At 40.6% G+C, this 10,546-nt stretch overlaps 1 protein-coding gene across 1 annotated transcript; it reads right to left on the minus strand.

Annotated features, from left to right (window-relative positions):
- Positions 1 to 3,309: 3,309 nt before the first annotated feature.
- LOC128575309 (phosphatidylethanolamine-binding protein 1-like) lies at positions 3,310 to 4,035 on the minus strand. The gene has a single exon (XM_053576931.1). It carries the CDS (start codon positions 3,962 to 3,964, stop codon positions 3,401 to 3,403), a length of 564 nt encoding a protein of 187 aa, XP_053432906.1. The 5' UTR covers positions 3,965 to 4,035; the 3' UTR covers positions 3,310 to 3,400.
- Positions 4,036 to 10,546: the final 6,511 nt, after the last annotated feature.

Below are 10,546 nucleotides of genomic sequence, written 5' to 3' on the forward strand. Positions count from 1 at the left end.
TATTTAAAGTTTTAAACTGTACTATCTGGGAGCACACCATCTTGTAAAGAGAGTCAATGCAGAAAACAATGGCCTTGCATCTAGAACAGGGTAAACCTCATCTGTTTCCAGCAACTACAATATGTTGTTAGCTAAGATGCTGGGTCACTTTAAAAACCATTATCAGCCAGTCTGAAGGTTAATTAATTTGCGCAAAATGGCTTGAAATGATCCATAAGCTATGCTAGAAAATTCTGTCTTCTACCTTTAAATGAGCTTTGCTACTTTTAAAGTTTTATTTTCATATTCATTGCCAGACATTAATTCTCCTGGAAATAAGTGAAAACTTAAAGGGAAACTAGGATTCTCTTTGGGTGGCAACTCTTTTTGTTTTCTAGGTTATTTTTTCATACAACTTGATAGCAGCCATTTGATTTTTAAATACCTGAAATCTTATGAAAAACTTGTGCCAGGGATTGACTTTAAATACTATGTCTTCAATAAAAAAAGTGTTTTTGAGCAGCTAAAACACATATTTAAGAGAATTATTACAGAAACAAAAATAAGATCAGGATAAAAGGCAAAAAATAGAAGATTAAGGTTGTGAATATCTCTAAGCAGTTAATAAATTTGCTGTGTTTGAGCCTCCAAGATGATCCAAAATTTCTGCCAGACTACAAGAAAAAGTGAAAATATCATAGTATGATGTTCTTAGCATTTTTAGAAATCAGCATGTTCTCAAAGAAGATAATTGTTGCCCCAGCACTACAATCTAAAGGACAGTTCTCACGCAGAAATGTAGCAAATATTGCATATTGGAAATTGACAGTGTCCTCAAAAAGGTAGAAATAGTTCATACTGTTATTTTTTGAAATACACTTCAGTAAGAGCCAGAGATTAAAAAAACTAAAGCGTATTTTTATGCAGAAGACTGATTTTTTTCAAGGGAGCTTAAAGGACCTATACTTTGGGGCCCAAGAACCATAACCTTCTGACAGTCTTGGGTTTCCATGACTCTATGGACTGAATTGTGCCCCCCTCCCCATATTCATATGTTGAAGTTCTAATCCCCAGTGTGACTGTATTTGGAAGTAGGGACCTATAAGGAGGTAATAAAGGTTAAATGGAGTCATAAGGTGGGGATATAATCTGATTGTCTTTATAAGTAAAGAAAATGACAAAAGCGGGCGGCGCCTGTGGCTCAGTCGGTAGGGCGCCGGCCCCATATACCGAGGGTGGTGGGTTCAAACCCGGCCCCGACCAAACTGCAACCAAAAAATAGCTGGGCGTTGTGGTGGGCGCCTGTAGTCCCAGCTGCTCCGGAGGCTGAGGCAAGAGAATCGCTTAAGCCCAGGAGTTGGAGGTTGCTGTGAGCTGTGTGAGGCCATGGTACTCTACCGAGGGCCATAAAGTGAGACTCTGTCTCTACAAAAAAAAAAGAAAATGACAAAGGAGTGTGCACACGTGGGCTGGGTGCTTGAGTTCTCTCTCTCTCTCAGTTTAACGGAGAGCAAAGGCTGTGTGGGGGCACAGAGAGAAGGCGGCCATCCACACACAAGTTGGAGAGGTTCAGGGACATCTTGATCTTGGAATTCTAGCCTCCAGAGCTGGGAGGAAAATCCATTTGCTTTGGGAGTCAGCAGCATTGGTAGGGCTAACGACATCTTAATGAAAGTTGAGGAGCTGCTCAAAATTGCTATTGTTGAAACTGTCTAGTCTGTGGTAATACAGTATGGCTTTTAGAAAAAGCTGGATAAAAGATAATCCATCAAGCTTTAGCGTAAGGAGTTGTGGTCTGCAGGTACTTCAGTGACTTACCTGAGTGCAGGGTAGAGAATGGCTTTAGACTCTAGAGCAAATATCCATCTGGCAGCTCCTCAACTCTCATTAAGAGGTCGTTAGCCCCACCAGTGCTGCCGACTCCCAAAGCAAATGGATTTGCCTTTAGTCCGCATTGTAATGTTTGCTGCGGATTAGTTTCAGCTCTTCAACTAATTTATAAATGCTTCCCATCATTGGCTCTGGGCTATGGATAATTAATTATCTTTTTTTAATTTTAATTTTTTTTTTTTTAGTTGAGACAGGGTTCCACTCTTGTTCAGGCTGGTCTCTGAAATCCTGAGCTCAGATCCACCCAACCAGGCCTCCCAGAGTGCTAGGATTACAGGTGTGATCCACTGCCCATAATTGATCTCTTTACCAGGCTAAAAACTCTGCTTCAGTCCTGAGAAGGACCTAAAGCCTATTGCTGAAGTACTAAAATGGTGAATAATTTGCTTTTTCTCCCATATTTTTGTCAGTGTAAGTAATTAGATCAAAGAGAGGAAGACAGGAAAAAGAAGCCTGTGGCTAAGAAGTTATGATTTTAGTCTTCTCATTTCTCCTATAATGTTTTGACTATAGATTCAAGGAAATAAGAATAAATAGTGCACAACTAATTCCATATGCTAAGTTTTTTTATCTTAAAATTTGTTGTGACCTTTACTATTTTACACAACACATTTTGACATTGGGGGATATTTCTCCAAGTTAACCTGAAAGAATTTGCATCAAAATATATACAAACTTAAAACTAAAATGTGTCAAATCTGGCAAAGTTCAAATAAACTCAGGACTTACGGGGGTGGGAGGGGTTGTTATGAAATAGGTGTTGTTTTTTTTTTTCATTGATTCAAGGTTTTTGTTTTTATTCAACTATAAGCAAAGAGCAGAATTAATAAAACACGCAGCAACTCCAAACTGACTTTTCTCACCTAGTGAAGACTGAAAAATGTAACAGACACAGATTTAAGGATTCCTGACAAACTGTCAGCCGGCATTGCTGCATGCCTGGACAGCCGTGTCTCCACAGCAGCAAAGCCACTTTACAGATTCTTCCAGGATGGCTCTTGAAAGGGCCAGACAGGACACGGATGCCTATTAAACCATCTGAGATGTGCTGTGTTGGGGATGAGCCTTAATGCCAGCCTCTGGTTGTCTTGGTGAGACAGCACTGTGACGAGTCTCAGAAGACCCTGTCACACACAATTCAGGACTCAGGATCACAAACGCAGAGGCAACCAATCCCCTCGCCTGCCTTTTTTAACCTCTCTTAAAGATTCTTTGATGCTTTCCTCTATTACCATAGACAATGGGTCTTTTTACAGGATTTTTTCCCTTAAATTCTGGCTTGCTGTTCTTGTATTAATTTGACCCCTACATAGTACCAAAATGAAACTCAAATTTATCAAAACACAAATTGGGGTGTGTGACTATCTAAAATTATAAGAATGGGCAGTAGAAAGTCACCCTAGAACACTCTCTGCTTAGATCTCACCTGTTTGTGTGCAGGGGAGCAGGAAAGAAGGGAAACCTACATGCAACACGGAACCGGAGAACACTACTTGGGGCCTATGGGGCAGTTCACGCTCCAAGCTTTGCCCTACTTCCCAGACAGCTGCTCATACAGTTTGGGCACATAGTCATCCCTCTCAGCCTGGTAACATGTGCCGGCCACTGGGGCCCCAAGATGGTACTTTTTACGGAATGATGCCACCTTGAATTTGCCACGGTGGTCTACAGATCGGTTGCTGAGAACAGGCTCATCACACTTCAGTGGCTTGTCCTGCTCATAAACCAGCCAGACATAGCAGTGGAGGCCCGTGCCCTTGGGAGGCCCTGAGCCCACATAATCAGAGAGGACTGTGCCATTGCTGATGTCATTGCCCTTCATGTTGATCACCTGACAATGGTGCCATTCCCTGTATTTGGGATCCTTCCTGCTGGGCGCATCCGCGTCTGTTAGGACCAAGGTGTAGAGTTTACTTGGATCAAGACCATCCCAGGTAATGCTGGTGGGTCTATTCTTAACCTGAGTGGGTGTCAGCACTTTGCCCAGCTCGTCCACCACCGCCCCAGAGGAGGCGACCTGCATTGGGTGCTGAGGTCGCTCATCCACTTCCTGCAGGCTCAAGGGCCCGGACCACTTGCTGATGTCCACCGGCATGGCGGGCCGAGCGGGGCGTGCAGCCAAGAGTGCGGTGGTAAGCCAGGTGAGGGCAGCCGCGGCAGCAGCCCTGGCGTCCACCAGTGTTCCGTAAACAGGCCCCAGCAGGAGCAAGCAAGGCCAAAATAGGTGTGTTTTGACACTTCAAATATGGCTTTATTAGTTTTGTGAATGTCAAGTATGGCCTTTTTTATACAGTAGCTATTTTTAATGTGCAGATTTTAAATATTTGGTCTGATGAGTAAACATGGAAGATTTAGGAGTGAATGATTATAGTCTATAAATCATGATGGCTGAAGGTGCATTGATCATCTATCTACCCGAGTCAGATTTTTTTTTTTTTTGGCTGGGGGTGGGTTTGAACCCGCCACCTCCGGCATATGGGGCCTGTGCCTACTCCTTTGAGCTACAGGCGTCGCCCCCAAGTCAGAATTTTTTTTTGTTAAGTCATAGCTGTGTACATTAATGCAATCACGGAGCACCATGCACTGGTTTTATATACAATTTGAAATATTTTCATCAAACTGGTTAACATAGCCTTCCTGGCATTTTCTTAGTTATTAACTTAGCAATTAACATAGTTATTATGTTAAGACATTTATATTCTACATTTAGTAAGTTTCACATGTACCCTTGTAAGATGCACCGCCAAGTCAGAATTTTTATTTGCAAAATTCTTGTTTTCCACTCTGGCAGGTTTGGGTTTACATATTTGTGTAGTGGTAAAGTATCTTCCATAATCAGCATCTAGGGTGGTATCAACTGAATACATAGAGAACATAAAGTCCTCTAGCCTTTTTGTATAAGAAGTCAGTTATCAGTGATATAGATGGGAGAAGGAAAGGAAGGGTGCTTAAATAAGCCCTCAACATAAAGTATCAGGCCTTGATTGATAATGGTTTCAGCTTATAGAAAAATACTTTTTTAAAAACACGACGTTCTAAGTTATTTGGCTACTCTGCATAAGTCAGGCTTAGTTTGATTTAACAGTTTGTCAATGCCATGCTAGGTAGATTCAAGCAGATAAAATGTGAACCAGAAAATAAGGCTATGCTTGCCTTGTCTTATGGAATGAGAGCAACAGGACTGGACCATGCCAAAACCATGCCTTTCTCTCTAGACTCATTATGAGTTGTGAAGTGGCGTGATGCAATGTGAATGTTGGGACAAGTATCCCTTTTGTTGTTCTCAAGGGGGTTATGTCCTGGATTTGTTCCTTTGCAAACTCTTTGCAGTTTACATAGCTGGAGAGACTCAATGCCTTGGCAGAGGCACGGGTTTTACCCAGGAGTTTACCTTCTGAGAATGGCAGGCAGGCAGTGTACGCATGAACTGTGTTCTTTTTGCCTGTGGTTAATCATTTTATCACTTATTTCTTTTCATGACAAGAGAAAAATACTGTTTTGTATGACTTTTGTAGGCTTTCTGAAAGAGAAAACAAGAAAAGAGCTCTTCTGGATTTCTCCTGTCTTCTTTGGTCTTCCCTTAAACACACTGTTCTCCTTTCAAGAACGTGCAGTCACTGAGTTGCTTATATTTTTAAGTATTTGAGCATTTGCTCCTGAAAATACTAGGCGAGGAGTGATGTCACAAATCTTCCCGAAGATTGCAAAATAGGTAAAGAGAGTGCGCACATTCTTCAGCCTTCTTTGGGGCTGTCTCCTCTAAGACACATTGCTATTTATTGCACCATCAGTACTTTGGTCAGTAGCAGAATTAGAGAAGTTGAGGAAATCATTAAGTTATCAACAGGGATCACAGGATTGACAATGAGACATCTATTTGTTGTAGTAGTGACTTTGTCAGCCACTTTCATGACTTATTTCAGAATTAAGACACTCTTAATCTGCTGGGTAGTACTTCAGAATATCTAGTTTGTAAATTCAATAACAATAAAGCCTGGGCCAAATAAGTCTACTTTGTAAATATGCTGACATGTTTCTTCTGAATTCCTATTATATCTATAATCTAAAACTCAGAGTTTAAAACTTGATGATGTTCTCTATATCATTCATTTTCCTAAACTGTTTCCATAATATTAGAAACTTTCAGTGCCTTAGCCATCTTTGATTTCACCACAAAGTTTAAAACTTCTTGAGTCAGTGTTCTGAAGCACCTGAATTTCAGGCAGAGATTGACTTCCAACTTTCCTAAACATTTTTATGAAACTGAAGGAGAATGAATCTTTGAATACCTATAATAACCATTCTTTGGACTCAAGCCAATCCACTTTTTTTCTGTAAAATGCACTCTTGAGAGTCTCATTTTACTCAGAGTAATAATTATCTGGATGTTCGGTACTCAGCAATTAGAAGCAGGATGAAGGATGATGGAAAAGAGGTTTTGTTAATTTTATTATTTTTTTTGAAGCAGACAAAATGAGAATAGTGTGAAATAATAACTGTTGACCTACAAGATGTCTTCTGGGCCTTGAAGTAAAGGATTCTAGCAGGTTTAAGCACCAAAACTATTCTTGACATTATTGGTGTACTGTGATACAGTATGATATTTTCATAATCTTGAATTTATAAAAAATGGTTTTGTGTTCTATCATAAAAGAAAATTATATATATGTGTATTAATATATATATATATATATGTTTTCTTGTGGGGGCTTGCGGGCGAGTCTTGCTTTATTTTCCAGGCTTGAGTACAGTGGTACAGTCATAACTCACAGCCACCTCAAACTCTTGGGTTCACACAAGTCTCCTGCTTCAGCCTTCCAAGTAAGTGGGACTACAAGCCCATACCACCATGCCTGGCTATTTAAAAAAATTTTTATTTTTGTAGAGATGGCTGGGGTGGGAGTAGGGGTGGTCTCCAACTCCTGACCTCAAGTGATCATCCTGTCTCAGCTTCTCAAAGTGCTAAGATTATAGGCATAAGCTGCCATGTCTGGCCGGAATAGAATATATTTTAGAAAAAATTCAAAATAAAAATTTTAATACTTAGGATAATTTTCCAAATAAATGAAATTTACTGTCCTATGTGAAATAGCTTATCAGGAGAGTATTGAAAAATGAGCTACTGGGTGGTGCCTGTGGCTCAGTCGGTAAGGCGCTGGCCCTATATACTGAGGGTGGCAGGTTCAAACCCGGCCCCGGCCAAACTGCAACCAAAAAATAGCTGGGCGTTGTGGCGGGCACCTGTGGTCCCAGCTACTCGGGAGGCTGAGGCAAGAGAATCGCTTAAGCCCAGGAGTTGGAGGTTGCTGTGAGCTGTGTGTGGCCATGGCACTCTACCGAGGGCCATAAAGTGAGACTCTGTCTCTACACAAAAAAAAAAAAAAAAAAAAAAGAAAAATGAGCTACTGATAAATCAAAATTATATGAAATGCCTATTTCTTAGATCATTTCTCTGCTCAGCTATCTAAGTTGGCTTCTATTTATCTTATGTATAAAATCTAGCTTACCATAATGGTAACCCCCTCAGATGTTTACTTGTTTCACAATATTCTCCTAGCAGCTATGTTTCTGTCTTCCTTCTTTAACTTGTGCTTTTAATGGGGTTTTCTCACTTTCCTAGTCTAACCACAGTGATTGGCCCAAGGGATGGGCATGTGACCAAGGCTGGTCTAGTCAGAGACTTTCCTTAGGATGTTTCCAGGTGGGACCAAAAGGAAGCTATCCCCCCTGAGGATGTGGGCACGGAATCCCATTTGTTCTATTCTCCAGCAGTCTGGGAAACAACCGCACCAGATACAAAAATATTGGGGCCCTTAGTTTGTTCAATAAGCCAGTGAATTCCTTAAGCTGCTTCAGTTACTGATTCCATTTCTTGCAATCAGAAATCATAGTTAATCCATTTCCTAAATGTCAGACATTTTACATTATTTCTTATACTTATAGCCTTGGGTTGTGGGCATCATTATCTCTATTCAGTAACTGAGGAATTTGAGCCTTACGGAGTAAGTACCTTGCCCAAAGTCACAGGACATTCTCATTGTTGTGAGAATTGTAGCTCACAGCAACTTCAAACTCTTGGGCTTAAGCAATTCTCTTGCCTCCGCCTCCCGAGTAGCTGGGACTATATGCACCCGTCACAATGCCCGGCTATTATTTTGTTGCAGTTGTCATTGTTGTTTACCAGGCTTGGGCCAGGTTCAAACCTGCCTGTCTCTGTGTATGTGGCCAGCAATCTAACCACTGAGCTACAGGCACCGAGCCTCAAAGTGCATTTTAAATATCATGTTTCAGAATTTTCTTCCATTTTAAAGCTAGCTAATATTCCATTGTTTGTATATACCACATTTTGTTGGTATGTCTGTCACATTGGTAGACATTTGGCTTGTTTCCTCCATTTTGTTATTGTGAATAATGCTGCTATGAACATGGTTGAACAAGCATCTTTTCAAATCTCTATTTTCAATTTTTTTGATAAATATCCAGATGTGAAATATCTGGGTCATATGGTAAGTCCACGTTTAATTTTTTGTTGTTGTTGTTGTTGTTGAGATAGAGTTTCACTTTGTTGCCCTCGATAGAGTGCCATGGCATCACAGGTCACAGCCTCCTTCAACTCTTGGGCTTAAGTGATTCTCTTGCCTCAGCTTCCCAAGTAGCTGGGACTACAGGTGCCCATCACAACGCCCACCTGGCTATTTTTTGGTTGTGGTCGTTGTTTGGCAGGCCTGGGCTGGGTTCGAACCCACCAGCTCTAGTGTATGTGGCTGGTGCCCTAGCCGCTGAGCTACAGTGCCGAGCCAGTCCATGTTTAATTTTTGGGAACTTTCACACAATTTTCTATAGCGGCCACATTATTTACATTCCTATAAATAGTGCACAAGTGTTCCAATATCTCTATATCCTCCCCAATACTTGTTATTTTCTACTTTTTTTTAAATAATAGCCCTCACATAATGGATGTGAAGTGCTATGTCCTTTCTAGTTTTGATTTGCACTTGAAGCTCATGTCTTTTGTTTTTTGAGATAGTCTCAAGCTGTCACCCTGGGTAGAGTGCTGTGGCATCACAACTCACAGCAACCTCAAACTCTTGGGCTTAAACGATTCTCTTGCCTCAGCCTCCCAAGTAGCTGGAACTACAAGCGCCCACCACAATGCCGGCTATTTTTTGGTTATAGTTGTCATTGTTGTTTGGTGGGCCTGGGCTGGATTCGAACCTGCCAGCTCTGGTGTATGTGGCTGGCACCTTAGCTGCTTGAGCTACAGGCGCCGAGTGGAAGCTCATGTCTTTAACCACAATGCTGTCATATGTTGTCCTCTCTGGCTGGTCTTTGTTCCCTGAATTGTCTTTACCTGTTATATCTGTTTATTTCAGAGCATCAAATCTAGTTGTCCAGACCCAAAATTAGTCATTCTGTCTTTAAACTTCCTTGGCTGGCGGAGACTGATGTCTTCTTTACCCTCTGCCAAATCATGTGTCTTTCTTTATTTAAAATTCTTTTTTCAAAAAAAATCTGTTTGAAATTCATCTCACCATTAAAGTCTTCCCTAAGTAAACTGACTTAATCCAGAGAGTGTTTTATTCCAGTATCCTGTAAGCATTAATGAACAGTTGGTAGTGGGCTTATCTACATATTTTTTTGTGTGTTTTCCAGGGGAGTGTACCCTATCTACTTTTAGATTATGAACTCCTTGAGGGAATAGATCCTGAGTATTTTTCTGATTTTTATAATATCTATCATCTAGTGATGAGTGTGCAATAGACATGTAATAAAAGTTGTTGACATTTATAATGTCATCTCATTATTTTTCTCTTACAATATATTCTCATGCTTATATGGATGTAAAAAAGCAAGTTCTAGTTTCTTTGACTACCTTTTTGCTTCCTATTTACATGAAATGTCCTCTGTAGGACAGTTTCTCAATATGTTCTGTTGGTACAAAGGTTCAGTTGTCCTCAGAGAAATAGACATTTAAATGCTCTATTTCGTGTCTAGCAGAATTTCTGGATTGGTTCGCAGATATTTATTCCAAATCCAATTTTTGGACACAGCCATTTTTAAAAAGACATTTATATTTAGAAGCATGAATATCATACCATGGCCCACCCTGAACAATCTCAGATCAGCTGGTCTGTTAGCCATGCTGTCCCCTTCCAATTAAAACAAACAAACAAACAAAATACACCAAAAAACCTCTGAAGATGATCAGGCTTCCTGTTTTGTGGCTTTTGAATTACTGTAATTAAGATCTCATGTTTGCAGCCTCGCAGTCAGCAGTGGTCTCTCAGCCTGGACACTTTCTATTTCAGTTGGTAATTACTCAGTAGTAAAAAAAAAAAAAAAAAAAAAAATCACAGATGGGAGAACTAAGGACAAAGTTTGGTACTGACTTTCGGGGAGGGGGGAAACGAGGTACACTATCTGTAATTCTAGCTTTCCCCAGACTAAAGTAACTAGGGTGGATGTAATAGGGCCCTTTAATTTCCTTGCACCCATTCAAAGGTGCTTCAGTAGGAACTAGTGAAAAGATTCTAGAAGCCAGAATGATGGGGGAAGGGCGTGGGGAAGTGGAAGGAACTCCAGGGAGGACAGAGAAAGATGTTAGCACAACAGTATCACTAACAAAGGTTTTTATAGTCTTTGAAAATTGTATGTGTTTTAATGAAGGTTAACTTCA

This window comes from Nycticebus coucang, chromosome 1 (assembly GCF_027406575.1).
Source record: "Nycticebus coucang isolate mNycCou1 chromosome 1, mNycCou1.pri, whole genome shotgun sequence".
NCBI classification, from domain to species: domain Eukaryota; kingdom Metazoa; phylum Chordata; class Mammalia; order Primates; family Lorisidae; genus Nycticebus; species Nycticebus coucang.

Bases quoted from the DNA above. Each gene is read 5' to 3' on its own strand.
- LOC128575309 (XM_053576931.1), bottom strand. From the start codon at position 3,964: ATGCCGGTGGACATCAGCAAGTGGTCCGGGCCCTTGAGCCTGCAGGAA.